This window comes from Semicossyphus pulcher, unplaced genomic scaffold, assembly GCF_022749685.1.
Source record: "Semicossyphus pulcher isolate SPU_LCO1_2020_fin unplaced genomic scaffold, fSemPul1.0.p SCAF_3, whole genome shotgun sequence".
In the NCBI taxonomy this organism is placed as follows: Eukaryota; Metazoa; Chordata; class Actinopteri; order Labriformes; family Labridae; genus Semicossyphus; species Semicossyphus pulcher.
The window spans coordinates 22,858,516-22,879,287 of record NW_027211704.1 but is presented as its reverse complement, the minus strand read 5'-3'; the positions used below and the strand labels follow the sequence as shown (position 1 = coordinate 22,879,287).

General features: G+C 42.7%; 2 protein-coding genes across 2 annotated transcripts; both read left to right on the top strand.

Annotated features, from left to right (window-relative positions):
- Nucleotides 1-2,234: 2,234 nt before the first annotated feature.
- otop1 (otopetrin 1) lies at nt 2,235-7,772 on the top strand. The gene is made up of 6 exons (XM_069679000.1): nt 2,235-2,619; nt 2,863-2,999; nt 3,312-3,370; nt 3,606-3,736; nt 5,352-6,259; nt 7,602-7,772. The coding sequence occupies exons 1-6, from the start codon at nt 2,235-2,237 to the stop codon at nt 7,770-7,772; spliced, it is 1,791 nt and encodes a 596-aa protein (XP_069535101.1).
- Nucleotides 7,773-11,032: 3,260 nt separating this feature from the next.
- drd5a (dopamine receptor D5a) lies at nt 11,033-12,415 on the top strand. Its single transcript, XM_069678454.1, has one exon. The coding sequence runs from the start codon at nt 11,033-11,035 to the stop codon at nt 12,413-12,415; it is 1,383 nt and encodes a 460-aa protein (XP_069534555.1).
- The last annotated feature ends 8,357 nt before the right edge of the window (nt 12,416-20,772 follow it).

Below are 20,772 nucleotides of genomic sequence, written 5' to 3'. Positions count from 1 at the left end.
TACTGGACCTTTGTGGACCCAAATCACTGGTTTTATAGGTCTGTTTGTCATTATGACATGTTTTTTATAGTATCAGTCAACAATGAGGTAAATATGGGTGTACTATCAACAAGGTTTGGCTCCACATGGTTTCTGTTTGACTCATTTCTTTAATATGTGATAACATTAAGACATGAAGAAGTAAAATCATAGTAGCAACCAGCCTACTCCTTTTTATCCTCCATTTAAACTATAATAAGAGCTTAATTTTTGGTTGATTCGGTTTATTATCTGTGATTCACCTGTGTTTGAATCTTTAGCTGATTCAATCTGAGCTCATTTTAACATGATTGTTGGGTCCTGTAAGCTATTATATTCTTCACATTTACTCTCTAAAATGCAAAGAAGTCAAATCTAATTAATTTGAGCTTTAAAAAAACCCTTTGCGTTTATAATAAAGCTCGTTACAGCGAATCACACTGATATTGATCCGCCCTCAAACTGCACCCGAACTCAAAGTAGTTTGGTGTTTTTTCCTAAATTGCAGACAACAGAGAGCTGATTTGGCCACTTCCAGATTTAATCAAAACGTTCAGATCAATCGCCCATTATAGTTCCCTGATAAGCAGCTGATATGACTCTTTGTCTTTATCGCGCTGATTCTCAGTGATTAGGAAATCGATACTCAGCGGATGGTTTTCAAATGTGCTGTTATTTCATCATCTGCGCAGTCCTCGTGACGCAGTCTGCGTGGATTATGTCTTTAAAAAAAAAGAAAAGAAAAAAAAGCTTGCCGGCTGCTCGCTCATGTAGCCTACGCTCGCGCACGGTCCTTAACGAGCTGTGTCTCGTGCGTAAAGGCTGTAAACAGGATGCAACATGGGTATCCCTTTAAGTGTAAACAAGGCAATACTAGAAAAAATAGAACCAATTACTCAAGTTTTTCTTCTTCTTTTATATACATACATTTATCTTCTACATGTTGATTTATGGGACATTTACATTAATGGAATGTAAAATGATTATTTCGAGTTTGAAAAAAAATAATAGGCCTATTTCTGCTGTTCACATTAAGTGTAAAAATAATATTTGGCACAAAATAGCCACAAAAAAACAAAACTATATTTCAACTATCAACCACTTGTCATTCAAAGTAAATTTTCGAGTCCAAGTGCCTTGACTCGGCTGACTGGAGCTAAAAATTTAGGAATTTAAACTATTTATTTTTTTAATTTAATTTCACTAATTGCGTTTCACTTTTTAAAGAAACCGCCATTTTTGTTTTTTGTTTAATAAATGAATGATTAAAGCTCCTGAAAGCCATTCTCACCCCCCCTTTAAACTCACCCCCCACCTATCATCTCTAATCTACGCTTGCTGTCCTTCCATTGTTATGCTGATTGTGCGCATCCGCCCGAGCTATTTATATTGAACCTAAGGTTACTTGCTCATATCCATAATGGCCCTCAGTGCTGATGGCCTCAGAGTTCCTCTTCTTGACATGCACTCACAAAAAGCTATTGTGAATTTGGCCTCTGAAATCTGATTCTTCTGGGTTTTTTTCCACCTTGAAAGCAAAGTTTGTATCCTAACCACGAGCGGACATAAGGACTCGAGGAGGTGGCACTGGACTGGACGCGCTGTCAGGACAGGTCACCTGCCTCCAGCCTGTGAAAATCGCAGGTTTGTGAAAAGTCATCTGTCTTTTCATGACATCCAGACCTGCATGCTTAACACCCGATAGCCACCCTGAGAGGATTTCAGCAGACTTGGAAAGACTGGCTGGCAGCTGCTCTGAAGAGGTGGATTTGGTGTTTTTTTTCTGTTATTGTGGATCATTCCGTGCTCAGTGTTTTTGCTTCTTTAGGCGGTGAATGGTTGGCACAGCAGGCCCAGTGATTTCTCTGAAATATATGGGACTTTCAGGAGGACGGGGGTCTGGGATCACCAAAGACTGAAACGCTATCTCTCATTTCTAGTGACTCAGCGAGCCGTTTACACGACCAGATATTTCAGTTCCAGGGTTACCGGATGACAATGGCATCTATCAAGTCCATCCTCAGCGAGGCTGGATATCGAAACTCCGCGTGGCCACTGAGCCGGACCTTGCAGATTGAATGAGCATGTTTGGCACGGTACCTGCTCGCCTGAATCACCACCTTGTAGCCACAGGTTACGCACCTGGCCTCCTTCAAATGCACTTATAGTGCGCGGTTTTGACTTTATTCTCCTCTGGACACTGCTGATTTTTCTACATGTCTCCCACCATGGTGGAACACAACGGCCTGGATATTATGTGTCTGAACAAGTACTGTCACAGTTCCTCCTCGTCGTCCAGCTCTGAGCAAGACAAGAAGATGTTCTCCAAGCTAAGACTCAGTTTGTCAGGGGAGTACCCGAGGAAGAACGCAGAGATCCTCAGCGGCCAGTACGGGACCAACCTGCTGCTGATCGGGGTGGCGTTGATGCTGGCTATTGCGCACCATGGCACCTCCGTCAAGGAAGAGCACCTGCTGTCCTTCATCACCTGCCTCATGATCCTCCAGCTGATCTGGATGATGTGGTACATCCTGGTGCGGGACAGGCAGAAGAACGCGCGGACTGACAAGGATGTCCACGCAACAACATGCTGGATAAGAGGTGAGTTTGGAGGATTACGCGCGAACAGTAAATGCGCAAAATAGCAAATATATGTTGTTCTTTTCCGCGTGCTTGGAGATAACTTGTGTGAGGGGACTTTTTTCAAGCATGTCATCATCCAAATCACAACTTTGACTTCAAGTTAAAGTCTGTGTTTGACAAGTTAAAGAAAATGTGCTTTGAAATGTAGCCAAACAAACTCATAACCCGTAACTAATAATCTTTATTTCTTGTTCTCGGTAGGTGGTTTGACTCTCCTTGCGCTCCTCTCTCTCATCATGGACGCTTTCCGAATCGGGTATTATGTTGGCTATCAGTCTTGTGTGTCGGCTGTGCTCGGGGTATATCCTGTCATTCATGCAACTCACACCATCGCACAGGTAAGTTTACAACCCCACTTTCATTTCAATAAAGTGATAATCTTTCAGCTGCTTCAGACACGGGGTCTGTTTTTTTTTCCAGGCAGGTCTTTGAATAATGTGCTCTTTGTTGCTGAGGCGAGTACAGAGTTGCTGCAACAATATAATCCTGTCATTGTCCATGTTTTTCAAGTGTAACTACACAAGGGAAGCCTTTCTGATAAAGCAAATTAAGTCATTGTTAAGTAGATTCGTCTCCAAATGAAAAAGCTTTGAATAAACTGTATATGGGATGATGATTTCATGTTAAAGTTCTTGTCTTTTTTTGTTTAGGTGCATTTTCTCTGGTTTCACATCAAGGACGTCATCAAGAGCTTTGAAACATTCGAGAGGTAAGCTCATGAAAATCGTGTGATGGTTGTTTAACTTGTTGTTGCTACATAATAGCGTCTTGTAATCCTGGTTTGGGCTGAGTGTGTAATTTATGCATGACATTAAAAATATCAATCTTTTTACCATCTACAAAAGACTGAGACTGAGATCTACATGCATGCACGTCACATCAAACTATCATAACTTTGCCCCATGCTACTTCATGATAGCTCATCAACCTTGTTTGTCTCTCAGATTTGGCGTAATCCACGCCGTCTTTACCAACCTCCTCCTGTGGTGCAACGGTGTGATGTCAGAGGCCGAGCACTTCTTGAACAACCATAAGAGAAGACTCTCTGCCCTGGGCTACGGAAACCTCACCATAGGTAAGGGCCATGGGGTCGATTGCTGGCTTGTACTTGCAAAAAAAGTACAATAGTCCACTTGAGAGCTCACTTCAATGGATGAAAGAAAAAAGGAGGCAGAGGAGGGTCTGCGAGGGGAAGGGAGGTTAGCCCGGCAGCCCAGTGGGTCTTGTTTGTGTCGAACGTCCCTCTATTAGGTTTCAGGAGATACACAGTGTTGCCACTGCTCGGGCCCCCTCCCCAGCCCTTTCCCCACACTTCAGCCACCACCACCCTCCTTGGCAACCCCCCGCTTGACCTCAGACGGCTTTGTCCCCAGGCCGCTTACTCCCAAGGGTGCTGCAATTACAGTAACTGATACATCTAAGCCCAGGGTTGGGGGGTTCGGCTGCTCCTCCTCATATCCGGCTGACTGTGAGGCTGGCTGCACCCTGACTGCTGTTCCCTTTTTAATTAAAGGGTGCAGTACCATAGTGGTGGCCTTTGGGGGGTGAGGGTTGGGAGGGGGTGAGAGGGGGCACACGGCAGGGTTTTGTTGCCATGATCTCTGGAGGGCAACGGCATCACCGTGGCTTGTTGTGGTGGGTTTGACAAGGAGGGAGCGAGAATAAAAAGTGCTTTGTCATCCACATGTAAACGCACAGACATTCAGCTAATGAGGGAAATTACCAGCGAGAGTTAAGATAAGATGATTTATTACAACAATTCAACAATTTTGTAACAATCTGAAAGCCTCAAGAAGGGTCTAAAAGAGGCCTGTCTTTGCCTTACATTTAGTGTGAGCTGCAAAATATTGAGCTTTCTTTCTGCATTGTTGTGGTCCCTAACCTGCCATAGGGACACAGCTATAACTTCAAACAATCCAATGAGTCACATAATGAACTTGATTGCACAAGATTTCATGAACACGATTATGTTAATTTTTCAGTAACTTGCCTTGTGGTTTACTGGATAATTGGCCTCTTCAGACCTCTAAAATGACTCATGTAAAACAAGAGGGGGAAAGGGAGGGCGACTTGTGACAAGTGTTAGATCTTAATGCTTTGCACAGACAAGTGGATAAGGTTTTATTACAAGCCAAAAAGGTTGTTAAACATTACATTTCTTTTCTTTTCTTTTTTTTGGCTTTTTGCCTTTATTTGATAGGACAGCTGAATTAGACAGAACATTTTAGGAAGAGAGAGTGGGGGACGACATGCACTAAATGATCTTCAGACTGGAAGATCAGTGTGACGAGGACTGTAGCCTTTGTGCATGGGGCGCCTGCTCTACCAACTGAGCGAAACCAGCGCCCGGGCATGAGGTTTTCTGTTGCCCAAAAGAAATTATTTACAATGTGTTAATAACTTTGCATTTAGAGCTAAAAAAAAGTTGACCCTTGAAAAATCCTAACATGCATTTTAAAGCAGAACTCTAGACCTGCTTTACATGTGCTGTGAGGCTCAGACATTTGGTATGGTCTACATGCCTTTGTGTAAAGCGAGGTGTTGTACTCCTTGAACTGTACACAATGAAATAAAATGACAGTATTTTATAATGTCCTTATAGATAGATGTGTTTTTTTTTAAAGATAAACATAAAACATAAAAAAGTTGTGTTTCTCATGACCAAATATTTGTTTCTCTTTGTTTCATAGTTCACTCAGAGCCTCACTGTAACTGCACCACCAGCACGTGCTCCATGTTCTCCAGCAGCCTTTACTTTCTCTATCCCTTCAACATCGAGTACCACATCTTCGTCTCCGCCATGCTCTTCGTCATGTGGAAGAACATCGGACGGACCATCGACCTTTCTTCAAACAGGAAGAGGCTGGCGACCAAAACCCAGAGCCTGACCTTGGGCCCAATTCTGGGCCTCCTCGCTCTGGCCAGCACCATCGGGATCCTGGTGGTCTACATCACCCATGTGGAGGAGTCCCTCCAGACGCGACAGTCGGCCATTTCCATGTTCTACATCTACGGCATCGTCATGCTGATGTTTATGTGCTCTGCCGGCGCTTCAGGTCTGCTCATATACCGGGCGGACCACGTGCCGCTGGACACCTCTAAGAACCCGTCCAGACAGCTGGACACAGAGCTGCTCTTTGGGTCATCTATCGGCTCCTGGCTCATGTCCTGGTGCAGTATCGTGGCTGTGTTAGGCACCAGCAGCAGCCCCCCTTACCGCTGGACCAACCTGGTCTACTCCCTGCTTATCGTGCTGGAGAAGTACATCCAGAACCTCTTCATCGTAGAGTCCCTGTATCGCCAGCAGGAGGACGGAGAGAGGGAGGACCCCGAGCTGCCAGCTGCTCCAGAAATCTTCTCGGTGACGTCCTCATTGGCCCCACCGTACAATGGCATCATCAACCGGGCCTACGAGACTCCGGACAGGGCCTGTGTCACCATTGAGAACGAGCAGGAGGACATTGGACAGGTGTATAGATGTCCGAGGAAACCTTCTGAGGTGCCGCTTCCTGTCGGGAACAAAGCGGTGGAGCCCCCGAATATTAAGAGGCAAATCCTGAAGAACATTGCAGTCTTCCTGCTGATGTGCAACATTTCGGTAAGCATTTGAACTTAGAACATAGTCTAAATAATGCCAACCAACTATATGGAAGATATATACTTCTTTGCTAAATGCTTACTTAGAATACTCTTGTAAGGTTTTGTTTCATTCAAAGTGTCTTAATAGTTTTAAAACTGCTCCAACAGATACGTGTAATGTGACAATGTGACATGTGTTCCCCTTAGCTCTGTGGAGCCTTTAGCGTCTCTCAGCTCATTGTTATGGTTTTATAACAGCTGTCTTGGTTCCCTCTCACCACTCTAATCGACCTTGTTGCCAGACATGGCTTACGGCCGTTTTCAAGGAAAATCTCTAATAATCATAATGTGCCACCTGCCCAACACCGACAGGCAAAACAGTCTAGCTGATGGACAAAGTGTAGCTTTTGGAAGGAAAAAGGGCCAGATATTATCCTCAGGAGTTGGTGGAGACCAAAGCAGAGCTAAAAGAGAGGGAATATTAAGGTGGCTGCACACTGCCCAGACAAACGCAGACCAACTCCAACCAACGCCAACTGTCGGGTCAGTGTGCGCCAGTGTTGCCAGACTGAAAATATCGTACTGCAGCTAAAATTACCGTATTTTACCAAAAACTATCGTACATATCGCATAGAGATGCAATGACAGATGCACCACTGAACTCTTCTTGTGGGTTTGAAAGGGCAAAATAATCGTACATTCTGCCTTTTTTGGCATTATTGATTGTATATCGTACAGAGGGCAAAAATATCGTACAAATACAATAGTTATCGTAATCTGGCAACACTGGTGTGCACCGACGGCCTGTGTTTGTCAGTGTTTGTTGAATGGAGTTGTTCAAGTTTGACATGTCCAGTCAAGTTTGGTGGAGTCGTGGAAAGTCGGACCATTGTGCGCCTTTTCCCTACAAACCTGCAACCTTCTGAGAGTTCGCTCGCTTGACAACTAGCCTATACTCATGTGCAGAACATCAGTACGCACGACTTTTCTAATGTCAGTTAACTATCTATCCGTTAAGCACTCACTTTAGTTCAACAAACACAAAAGTCTGTCCTGTCAGCTGACGTCTGGGCAGTGTGGCGCTGGCAGTTGATTCACGGAACATTCTAAAGACTGAAACCAGCAACTGCCCCCTTTAGACTGTTGAGGCGTTGTCTGGGCAGTGTGCAGTCACCTTTAGACTTGTTCATAAGGGTTTGCAGAACACGTCTGCAAATGACTGCTGTATGAAAGCAACTGTTAGCTAACAAGTTAGCAACAATATCCCCATAAGGTGTTGTGTGTACAGCTTGTTATACTGCCCCCAAGTGGCCAGACATGAATTACTGTATGTTGAACTAATCTCCTTTTCTTTCTTCCAGCTCTGGATCCTTCCTGCCTTCGGCTGCCGGCCGCAGTACGACAATGGCTTGGAACAGGAGACATTCGGCTTCAGCATATGGACCACAGTTCTCAATTTCGCCATCCCCTTGAACCTTTTCTACCGCATGCACTCGGTCGCCTCCCTTTTCGAGGTGTTCCGACGGGTCTGACAGGATAACAGATGACTGACGATGCCAGATAACATGCACAGGAACACTTGTCACCACCGGCTCCCGAGAGTGTCTCACAGCGCAGGTCAACCGTTCAGGAGGCAGTCTGGGTCACACTCCGACAGACTTTGAAAGGGAGCCGTGGAGACAAACAAAACGTAGATCCCTCAGTGTGTGGACTACAGAGGAAGGCCAACGTATTAGAAGAATTACCTTGCACAATGTGAGGCTAATTAAAGACGGGGATGAAAAGAACTTTTGGTTTGAACTATTTGAAAAGAGACCTTTGTACTTTTTGTCTGTAGTCTCATTTCAGTAGCGTTTGCTCACTGGTGCATCATGTAAAATATAGTATATTTACTATAGGCTGTATTTTACATTAAATAATTTACTGTTTCATATAGGTAGCTGTAGGTGCATAATATATACAGCTGAAGAGAATACTACAGCTGAGCCACTGAGGTACGGGTTAGTCTCAAATATCCAGTAAGGTAATTGAACCATACACGGCTTTTTTAACAGAACAGCCAGTGCATCGGTGCATGAATCGAGCTGCATTTTATCTGCATGTGAAAAGTTCAAACTGTGTATGGACGTGGTTCTCATTTACTTCTCTTAGTAGTTCGAGCATTAATAGAACCTTATGCAAAACTTGAGCGACAAAGACAGTGACAGTCTTATGAGATGGACTTATGTTCTCATCTACAGTCTTCAGTGTCCTTTTGTGTGCTGATTATCTGTTCTGTGAAGGTGAATGGTAAGTTATGTTCACAGTTATGGTACTAGACAGCCCTGTGTGATTGTAATGCAGTCCTGTGATCTCCATCCACGATGTAATGAGAAGTGTGAAGTGAGAAAGTGAATTTCCATCTTCATCCTTACGGTAAAAATGGGACTTTGAGACTGCATGCAGGATTAATACACAAAAAATATGTTGCTGTGATGACAATCTTCACAACAGACCTGGACTTGTGTATTTCCACCTGAAGGATCAGCGGCTAAATCCACACAAGTCTGATAAAATGACTGCCATTGATATAAAACACACTCTGTGTACTTGTACTGTACAATCTTATATAGAAATGTATAACTGCAGACAGTCTAGCAAGTTCTCATCCTGGTGCTCACACAGTATGTGTTCTCTCTTTGTGATCTCATTATGTGCCAATTGATGGTAAAGTCCTCTTTTTTTTTAGGTGCAAAAGGCCATATTATATCATCTCTGTAAATACTGACGCTGATCAAAATCATTCAGATACTTTGATACGATTCTGTGAAATTCCAATGAAATGGTGCTCAACAGAAATGATGTGTACAATGGTGATGAATGTATATCTTTTGCCTTTTGAAATAAAGAATAGATTCTTTTTTTTCATCCGGTCACATCTCTGATGATACATCTTCTCTTTGTATCCACTCCTCTTATCCACTCCTGCTGACTTTCCTGCTCAACCTGAACAGGCAGGGGTTGTCGTATAACTTTCCACCACAAGGTGGTGCTAGGCATTTATATTCTTAGCAGTTTGACAGGACGGTCTAACAGCTCCTGTATTACTGGCAACTTCGCTCTGGATTATTGCGCCATCACTTCCCCAAGGAATCCTGCTTCATTCAAAAATCTTAATGAAACACACAAAAACGCAGCTACATTTAGGGTGAAATAAAAGTGAAACGAATACTAAGGAACATACATTCTCACAAAATTACAACTTTACATTCAGGATGTTACTTAATTATAATGATCTGGTATCTTCTAGGACTTAGATATTGCCACACAATAACTTATTTTCACATTCTGTTATTTTTTCTCAAGATTTACATAAAGCATTTTAGACATCTCCTCTGAAACCACACTCACACAAATACGCGTATCCTTTTTTTTTTTTTTTAATCTTTCTACATATTGATTCACAGGTTTTTGTAATACGGTATGTAGTAATGATTCTGTGTAGTAATGTTTTGTCAGCGACAGGTTGCCTCCCGACATGACATCGGAGATTATAGGTTAGTCCAGAGAATTTGGCATCGGGCGTCGGGGGATTATTTTGACGTAGTGTCACAACGATTTGACAGGCAGGCAGACACATCTAAAAATATCCGTGACGTTTCAAAGGCGGAAACGGCTCCGCATTCTGCTTCTGCTGCTGCTGCACAAACACACGACGACGCACAGCGCGCGCGGAGCTCCTGGCTTAACATGTTCACTGAGAGTGTGAATGTGAGTCAGCTGCTCAGGCAACTCTGAGAAGTGGATGAGCTCTGACCTCCTATTGGCGGTTGTCACAGTGCAAGATGAGTTTAAAAAAAAAATTTAATACGATTAATTGACTTGAAGATGGAAGCATTTAAATTAAACTCAACTTATTAGGCTTTATCGACATCTGAAATGTTGTTAAAATTATTTTCGTCGTACTCTCAGCAAGCAACCATAGTGTGACAAATAAAGTATGTATTAAATCGGACTAATCACGATAATAGATAGATACATAGATAGATAGATAGATAGATATGATCTAGGGCGCTGTGCTTAGGTTGTTTGCTTTTTCAGCACCATGGACAGCTCCAAAAGTACGATTACTTTCTATGCAATGAAAGTGTCCAATATTTATTATAATGGCTCTGTCTACAGCTTTTGGTAAATGCACAGTTGCTTTGTATTATGTTTGTCAATCTACACACACTTTTGTCCTGCACAAAAACACTTCTCACTGCTGGTATTTTGTGGTGTCAAATGCGTAAAGGAAAGGATCTACAAGACCCACTTGGCAGACAAGTCTCCACTGTTTTAGAGTTCGTAATTTCGCACTTTGGAACGACGAAAAACCCTTAAAATGTTGAGAGATTTCTCACACTTCTCTAACGCAGTGCATTGCTGTGCGTAACACCACGCATAAAGGAGGCGTGATGTGGTCTGCGCCCAGCCCTGGCAAGGTTAGAGTGCTGTAGGGACTCCCTCCTCACCCACACGGCGCGCAGGATACCTTGGACAGAGATATTCAGAGAGGTAGCGAGGTCAGACGACCGGACCGGCAAGGCTGCAACATGCGCTCACCGCTGCTCGCTGCGTTTCAGCCCCCCAGCGCACCTGGCACGTCGCTTGGCTCAGTTTTAACGCGCTCACTTCTGTCTCTCCGTCTGTTTTGCACTCCGGATCTGGCTGTCAGCAAAGCGGGACAATGGGGGCAACACGGTGAGTGGCTGATAACTGCGCCTGTCCCCGCGCACGGAGCAATGTACTGCGGCTTTACTTGAAGAGCCACATGGAGAACCCAGCCAAGTATCTCTCATCGGTGCAGGGGATTGACTCCGTACCGGCTCCCCTCGGAGAGATTATGTGGAACAGCACCGAAACGGAGGCGACAAACGACTGGAGGAAGGACATGGTTTTGCGCACAGTGACGGGCTGCCTGCTGTCCCTGCTCATCCTATGGACCCTGCTGGGGAACATCCTGGTTTGCGCCGCGGTGCTGCGCTTTCGGCACCTGCGGACCAAAGTCACCAACATTTTCATCGTCTCCTTGGCTCTATCGGATTTATTCGTGGCCGTCCTAGTGATGCCCTGGAAAGCTGTGGCAGAAGTGGCGGGGTATTGGCCGTTTGGCACTTTCTGTAACGTTTGGGTCGCTTTTGACATTATGTGTTCCACCGCCTCCATCCTCAACCTCTGCATCATCAGCGTGGATAGATACTGGGCAATTTCCAGCCCCTTCCGCTACGAGAGGAAAATGACCCAGCGAGTTGCCTTTGTTATGATCAGCATCACTTGGACGCTGTCTTTGCTAATTTCATTCATACCGGTCCAGCTAAACTGGCACAAAGCCAGCGGTGATGAAATGGCTGGGACTCACAACTCTTCCTCGATTCGGCAGGTGGAGGAAAACTGCGACTCCAGCCTGAGCAGAGAATATGCTATATCCTCCTCTTTGATAAGTTTCTATATCCCCGTAGCAATTATGATTGTGACTTACACCAGAATATACAGGATTGCACAAATACAGATTAGAAGGATTGCCTCTCTGGAGAGAGCGGCGGAGCACGCGCAAAGTTGCAGGACCAACAGAATAGAGTGCCAACACCACAACACCTTGAAAACGTCAATTAAACGGGAAACCAAAGTGTTCAAAACTCTGTCTGTGATCATGGGTGTCTTTGTGTGTTGCTGGTTGCCCTTCTTCGTCCTAAACTGTATGGTCCCTTTCTGTGAAAGACCGGCCACAGACCGGGACGCGGGTCTGCCGTGCGTCAGCGAGACGACTTTTGACGTTTTCGTGTGGTTCGGCTGGACGAACTCCTCCCTGAACCCCGTCATTTACGCCTTCAACGCCGAGTTCAGGAAGGCCTTCGCGAGCCTCTTGGGATGTCGCAATTTCTGCTCCAACACGCCAGTGGAGACTGTTAACATCAGCAACGAGCTGGTCTCATATAACCAAGACACCCTCATCCATAAGGAGATCGCGAACGCCTACGTCAACATGATCCCCAACGTAGTTGAATGTATTGAGCACGAGGAGACTTTTGATAGGATTTCACAGTTTTCTCACAACAATGAAAACGCCACCGACTCGATTTGTGACTTGGAGGACTGCGAGGCAGACATCAGTCTGGACAGGATGTCACCATTCACACCCAATGGATTACACTGACTCCAACTTTGTGTCTCCCCGTGCGTAATTGGATGTATTGATATTATTGCCATCGTTCATTCTGCTCCTTACTGGACCATTAAGCTTCTCTTCACTAGTAGCCCACTGGTCAGAGTCTACCGAGCTTCTTAGCAGTCCAGTGTCTTGCTCATGGACGCTTCAGCAGGGCCCTGATGCCACCAGGCCCTCCTGCTGCAGCTTTGCGTCATAAATCAAGTGATGTTGTTGTCCTGTTCTGAAAAAAGTGATGTGTAGGTGTTAATTTACATGACAAGTGAAGTCTGTGTTCATTTGTTTCAAGGTTCAGTGTAATTGAAGCTGTTGTTTACTCGAAGGCCATCCGCGTCTCACGTGCATCCACTATAGAGGAAAATGTCTATAAAGACTCACCTGAGGAATCATAATGGAAACCTTTTGCTGCTTAAAAACCTCACGTGTATCCAGTGCCCGCCTTTCCATTGAGTATGAAAGCTGAGGGCAGCCTTACCGAGATAGTTCCACTAAAATGCAGTCATTCCAGCGCCTTACAGCTTATTCAAAGAGGAGTGGTGAGACATGAGAAAGGAATGTGTCGTATGGAGTTCCATGATGCCAAAATGCAGTATTCAAGTGTTTACCCGCTGCACCCACCCCATGTCTCCCCCTGGACAAATGCTCTGCTGCTCATTAATTTTATGCAGTTTGATCAGGCGGAGATGGCAGGAAGCTTTGATGGAGCGAAATGATGAAAAAAAGGAACAAATCCATCGCTTTGAACGCATAAAAAGTGAGCTTGTTTACACTGGAATCACTGGTCCAGATTAAAGACTTTGTCTAGAGTCAGAAGAGTCATTTGAACTGTCCAAAATGTTTCTTTCATTTCTTCATCGAGGCCAAACTACTGAATGGTTCTGCTTTGTTAGGTCGTACTGAACTATTAATGGAAAGAAAACATCAGTCACACTTCTCTATAAGCGACACAACATTCGGGTAGTTAACCTGCAGGGGGAAAAAATCAAGAACCTATTAAGAACTAACTGCTAATAACCACTAGGTAATGAGAAACATCTTTACTGATTTCATAGAGTAGCAAATGATGAATTCATGATTAAATATTGATCAGTTAATAAGAAAACAACTAAGGAACGAGTGAGGAATGAATAAACAATGAATCGTATATTGATGAAGTGCTTTTCTAATAACTCCCAATGGACGACTTTATGCTAGAGAACAGACATGGTCCTCTATTAATGAATCATAAGGTATTGATTAGTTCATGTAAATGTGAAAATGTGTCATCCGTCACATTGACCACTTTCCTCAAGAGACAGTTAACTCTGAACCAGTAAATGGCACAAATCTAGTAACAACTCACATGTATTTTTTGCAGCTAAAGTAGGGGTACATTATCCTGAGAAGTGACTGAAGTGTCCCTCATTACTTCATCAATATCTTATTATTAGTCCCTTCACCAAAGTGGTTCGTCATATCGAGTAGTCCCTCATCACTTAATCATTATGTGGCCATTACTGGAACTAAATCATGTCGGAAACTTTTTTTTTCTTATAATGAAAAAGAAAACTTTAATCCTGACTTTGGAAAAATGCATTTTATTTTTAGTACAAACTTTTGGATAAAATCAAAATAATATGTGTTTAAATGGGAAAATAATGCTTAACGTAAAGTTTAAATTTGGAGGAACAGCGTGTCACAACATCTAAAGAAAGAGAAAATGCAGTTTAATACAGAACTTATTAAGCTCAAGTCTGCCTATATTTAAAGTTAATGATTGGAAATTTCAAATGAAAACACAATTGGTTAATAGTAATCTATGCATTATGCAGACAACTGTCTACTGCATGTGCATACATCTGGGAGAGTGTTTCACAATGACTGCTTACGCCTGAGCATTAGCTTGCAGGCTAACAAATACAATACGTGTACAAGGGCTACAGTCCGTGACGCACTGATCGCAGGTTTGACCCCCGGTCTGTGGTGCAGGTCTCTCCTCCCCATGTTCCCTGTCGCTCTTCACCCTCCTATCAAATAAAGCCCCCAAAAAATCTTTAAAATTCAATTCAGTAGTTGCATGTTGGAAGTGTCCAACTGTGAAATTCAACTAAACTCAGTCTGATGCAGAACTTTACACTCTGGATCATGAGAAGAGTAATTAATAGTAAGATGATAAGTAATGAGCTCCGTATTAAAAACGCACTGCTACCTTGTCACTATGTGAGATGCATGAAACAGTATCTCATGTTTAAGTAATGATTCTTACTAGATTTGTTCAGGTGACTTGCAGGTTCAGCGCTATTAGTCGTCGGTATGATTGATACTAAGAATGTTTATTGGCTAATCAATACCTAATTAATGAATACTAGAGGATCTCCTAGACTGTTCTCGAGGAACTCCTTCTTATCTTTTATAGAGGCTGTTTGCACTGTAGCCCCACAGCTAGAAGGTTCCTGGTTCGAATCCTGGTTTGGACATGAAGGGCAAGTTTGAGTCTGCATGTTCTCCTTGTGCATGCTTGGGTTCAATCCGGGTACTCCGGCTTCCTCCCACAGTCCAAAGACATGCTCGTTAGGTTCATTGGTGACTCTAAATTACCCTTAGGTGTAAAAGGTTGTCTGTCTCTATGCGTCAGCCCTGTGATGACCGGCGGCCAGGCCAGGGTTTACCCCGCCTCTCGCCCAATGACAGCTGGGATAGGCTCCATTTAGTCCCCCGCAAGTTCAAGTTGTTCCTGATTCAGTCCTTAGTCTTTGTCCTAATTAAGCATCATTAAGTAATAATTAGTTACAATATAAAATGTGAGAAGGATTACTCAGTAATGGTTCACTAGCAGTTAGCTAATTTTCCTCCCCAAGATGTTGTGTCTCTTATTGTAAAGTGTTACCAAAATATCAAGACTAACCTAAATAACCAAAGATTTCAAGGAGTGAATCAATAACGTGGACACAATAAGGCTAACGTGTTTCTTCAACCAGAGGAATTGTTGCTATAGAAAGCTCACACCCCCGAGAAGCCACTGGGCCAACACATCTGGATGTCATACATCACCTCTCCCACACCTCTCTCTATCTTTGTACTGTACAGACGACCTGATCTGAATGTATACTGACGTCCTTTAAAGTGTGAAGTGTGTCATCATTTGTCTAATAAAATGCTGTCATGCTGAGAGGAATAGAGTGCTCTGGTATCTTCCTGAAGGTGACATGCCAAGGTAACATTGCAGGGTTGGAGGATTTTTTTACGTTCAGTTTCACTTTCACTTCACCTTTCTCAGCTGTGACTTTACTCTCATGCATATTCAACTCTGACCTTCCTCCTGTTTTAAGGTTTCTTTGGAGGGGAGGGGGCGTATTTTGCCTTCTTTGTACAGTTGACGTCTGTGAGTGACGGGAAAGATTGGCAGACAAACGGTGCAAGAGACGGCGTGCAACAGAGGTCCCCTGCAGACTCAAACTTGATTTTTTTGTTCAAGGTTTTGTTGTGTGCATCTGTTTCTGCTCTTCCAACACATTGCCTCAGACCGAGCTGTCTTCCAAAGGCTCAGACAGCTGCTATATTTCCTCTGGCAGAAGCAGAGAGGTTGGTACCCTGCTGATAAGAGCAGCACACGTATATGTATGCAATGTAATAAAAAGAGCAAACATGGGAGCACCCTGAAGAAGAAGCTCTGCTCCACATGGTTGCATTTATCCTTCACCAGTTCGCATATTTAGCTTTATGTTTAAAACAATACCAATACTTCACACAGTGGGAGAACAGTATACCTCAGTAATCATTCTTTGTTGAATTGCCAACAGCATCCTTCAGTTCAGTCTTTCTGCCAGCAAAAAGACGCATACTGCAGCTGTACAGAATGAAGGGAAATCAATACTGTGCCAATCATCCTGGACGTCCCTGTTGTCTACATCATTTTTGCATGCCGTTAGGAATACATTTCCTGTCATATATCCCGGCACGGCACGACAAACAACATTATGAATCCTACAATCCAACAATGTGACTTCATTTGTGTTTTTTAAACCAAAGGGGGATTCACATTCCTTCCTCTGATGGCTATACCGGCAGGAGGTCAAACCCCGAGCAGGTTCAACCAGGTTTCAGGTTGAGGCCAGATGAAAAGCAGCATCTGGCCCTCTAGGTTGGGGATTGGGCGTGGGGCTAACAACTCCACCCGTAAAACACCTTAACTATGACAAATGCTAAAACTAAAGGCTCTACAGTAGGTCAGAGCCAACCTACTGGCATTATGACCCCTCTGAAAGAAAGCCCCCAACAGGAAATCAGGAGTGCGATGGATTGTCTACTCGGGCCCAAAACAGAGATCCGCTGAGGAGCATGGGATGTCCACACCGTGTTTGAGATATCACCTGACTTGGGGCGAGGCACAACATGCTGCACAGGATAGGAGCAGATCACCAACCAATGTGTTAGTGGCCCCGTTGCATTATGGGTAATGCTGGAGCAAGGTTTGAACGAGAAAGAAGAACACAAAGAAGAAAAGAAACATTATCGCTGACTTGTGTGGATTAATTTTAATACCGATAATGAAAGTAAAACAACTATCCATTAAATTTAAAAGATTATGTAAGAGGAGCTCAATGCTAAATTAGTGCAGTACTATTATACTGTATGTGACCAATACAAGAATGTAAAAATATTCAGTTCTTAAGTAAGCACTTTGAAGTAAAAGTACATAAAAACCATTTCAAGTGATGTAAATTCAAAAGAAGTCTTTTGTTTTGAACTTCACTTCCCCACAGAAAGAACATCTATTATGCAAGATTATATTTGACAGTATACACAACACTTTGATTCATACATTCATACCTCAGCAGCTGCATTGACAGAATAATAAGACAGGTATGAACATTTTCTTCTGCCTCTCTGACAGCGAGAAACTCACAGCATTACATCCAGCAGTGGTCACATAATACGCTGATATAATAATTCCTTTGATGCCTCACAGCTTGACTTCAGTTCACTGTGTTTTAAATCAAGGGCAAGGTAAAACTAGCAGCTTAGAGTTTGTTGAACTGTTTATTAAGATTACACTGGAGTAACAATATCTTCTTAATATTTGTTAAGCAAAGAACCCCTTCAATTGCTTTCTTTGCCCAAATGTTCACTAGATTAAAAAAGAAATGACTCACTCACAAATCTTAAACAGAAAGAAAGATTTCCCTAAAACTATTGATAGAAGTATCTGCTCCAATCTTATTATTATAAATATATTAAAGTATAAGTACCCATTCTGCATAAAAAGCTCTCCTGTGTGTGTACGACTAAGAAATGTTTTAATGTTGTAGCTGGTTGCAGTTAAGCTAATATTATTTACTTTATTGTGATGTCACTCACACTGTCCTGCAGGCTCTCCTAGCTAACCTTAACACGTGCTAGCTTTAGCCACCTGGGTCCTACCTCCTGACAGCTGAAACCAACCTTGCATCCTTTTCTGATGGTACAAACCGTAACAACTTTTTTGGGGCAAGATAGCCATATAAGTCTGGAGTGAGGACGTTTGTAATTTTAATGTTGGCAGCTTGGTCTGAAGCTTTGCTATAGGAACTACAGCTCATGCTTTGTTTGCTTTTGTTGGTATGATATTTGTTGAAGCTTGTATTCCTCTGCCTTCTAAGATGTTTGGCTATCTGGTTTAGATAATAGTAATAATAATTAGGGCTGGGCAAGTTAACACGTTATTATCGCGTTAACTCATTAAGTTAAATAACGCCGACAATTATTTTATCGCATATTAACGCAGTTTTCATTGGAAAGAAATAATTTGCGCCCAAACAAATATGGAGACGGGTGCGCAACTTTTATATGGACATTTTTTATTTTAAAGTTCTTCCAGACGGCGGAGTCGACAGAACCAAGGTTATTTGTAACCACTGCAAAGCTGAATTTTGTATCACCGGAGTTGTTCCAGTTGAAAATATCACCTAAATGCGGTACATACAGTTGATGCCAGCAAATCACTCAACGAAACAAACAGTGGAGGGAGGCTTCGGCAGACTATGTTGGATGCAACGTGTGGGAGACGTATGGATAAAGCGAGGCAAGACAAGCTAACAAATGCCATAGCGACGTGGACAGCTACAGACTGCAGGCCGATTCGGGTTGTGGAAGACGTTCTCAGAATCGCAACAAATGACGGCAGATATGAGACTCCCTCAAGACGCACCATCACAAGAAGAATACACGAGCTCTATGAAAAGGAGAGGTCTGCAAAAGTGACAGCTTTATAACCTGCACCCTATATTGCTCTCACTGGGGACTACTGGACATCACTAGGTAACAATAATTACCTCGGAGTTACAGTACATTACATTGATGAACAGTGGGTGCTGCGTTCATATGCTCTGACTGTAATGAAAACCGAGGAGAGACATTATGCTGAAACGTGCGCAGGACACTTTATTAAAGTTGCTCAGCAGTGGAATGTGTCAAATAAAGTCACCACACTTAGCACAGATAGTGCAAGGAATATGATCGCTGCTGCGAGACATCTACCTTTTGAACATGTCACCTGCTTCATGCACACTCTCCAGCGTTCTGTCACAGTATCTCTGCAGAACAGTGTGTTTGACAATGTCCTGGCCAAGTGCAGAAAAGTTGTGGGGCACTTTAAACACAGTCCAGCTAATGCTGCAGAATAAGAGCAACAACAAGTTGAACATGGACAAAAGAAGGAGTTGCTTATGCACAGAAGTACTTGGCCCCACCTGCAACATCCGTTCCCTGTGAAAGGTTGTTTTCTCTTGCTGGTCATATTGTCCAGAAGAAGAGAGCTTCTTTTTCATCTGAAAATGTGAATAATCTTGTGTGTCTTAGTAACTGGCTTTGTGCAGAGGAGCCGTGAACTTTTTTTGTGCTTCACCTCACTTTACAGTAACAGGGACATTTGGTACTAAACATAGAGTGGTTATGCTGCTCCCTGAAAACAGAAAAATGTTTCTGCTGTTACCTCAGAAATTGCCTGTTTTAATGTTATGATTGTGGCTCAAGATTTTGTCGGCAGTTTGTTTTTTTGTTTTTTTTGTAACAAACAGGATAACAGTAATGCCCTGGCAGTGGCAATAAGCTTTAGTTTTGTATTTTCTTTGATTACATTGTTTAAGCTGAGATTTACACTAAATATTTGATTTAACTGCTACTGTATAAACAAAATGTTTATGTTAAAAGTGTATGTACAACAAATGTTATAGCACTAGTTCATATGGCAATACATTTAAAATAAAAATTGTGCTATACACTACTTTTGAATTCATTATTGGATTTTGCGTATAACAATGCGATTAATCGTGATTAACACTTTTTCACATAACTCGAAGCTAAGAAAGCTTTTGATAAAGCACAATGGACACCTTTCCCACACCTTTAAGAGATTTGGTTGTGGAGAGTTATTAATTCATTGGATTATGCTATAATGTATGTCTCACCATCTGCATCTGTCAGTACGTATCATCAAACCTTTCAATGTTCAACTTTAATGAGGCATAAGACATGTCCACTCTATCAGTTACTTTTTCGCTCTTTTTTAAGAAGAATTTTGTAGCATTCAGTTTTTAAAACAGTAATATTACTGGGATGACATAAAAAGCATCTAAACAAAACTTGTCCAACATAAAATCAGCCTGTACACAAACGACATACTTTTATATCTAACAAAACCAACAACAGTGAGGGCATTTGTAGTTTCAATGTTGTGTCCACAACTTGCTTGGTCTGGTGGCTTACCCATAAACACTACAGCTAATGCTTTGTGTGATTTTGTTAGTGTAATCTTTATTTTAGCTGTGTTTCACCAAAGGCCAGCCTTGTTTCAACTACTTATGTGCCAGCGCATTTGATTGTTAGCTTGTTTTTTGTTAAGGCAGAGCATTGCAAATGTGTTACTTTGTCTATCTTTGGTGCTAATTTGTGTATGTGTACTTTGGCTCAGGGGGTGAAACCTGCTATTATAAAAAGCTTCAGGTCTCCAAATTTCTCACTTATTTGTATAGCTGCAAAAACATCTGAAATTTGAGGTAGATACAGAGCTTTGAAATTGTCATATCTTTTCCCAGACACCCAAAAGCAACACTTCTTTCATGTGATATTGTACTCACTATTCACCAGCTTCTCCATTCTAGTACTTTTCCATCCTTCAGCTGCTTCTTGGATTCAAGGTTGTTAGATGGGGGATGGGATCTAGTGAGATGGATGGCAGTGGTTGAGGTTTAGGTCACTGTTCATGTGTGTTTCTGGGATAGTAATTCCAGTGTTATGGGGCCACTTGCTTCATGTAACTGCCTTTTATTCAGTCAGTCGGTCTAGTTTTTTAGTCGCCCACCTTTCAATTTTTGGTTCCTTCCTGTTAT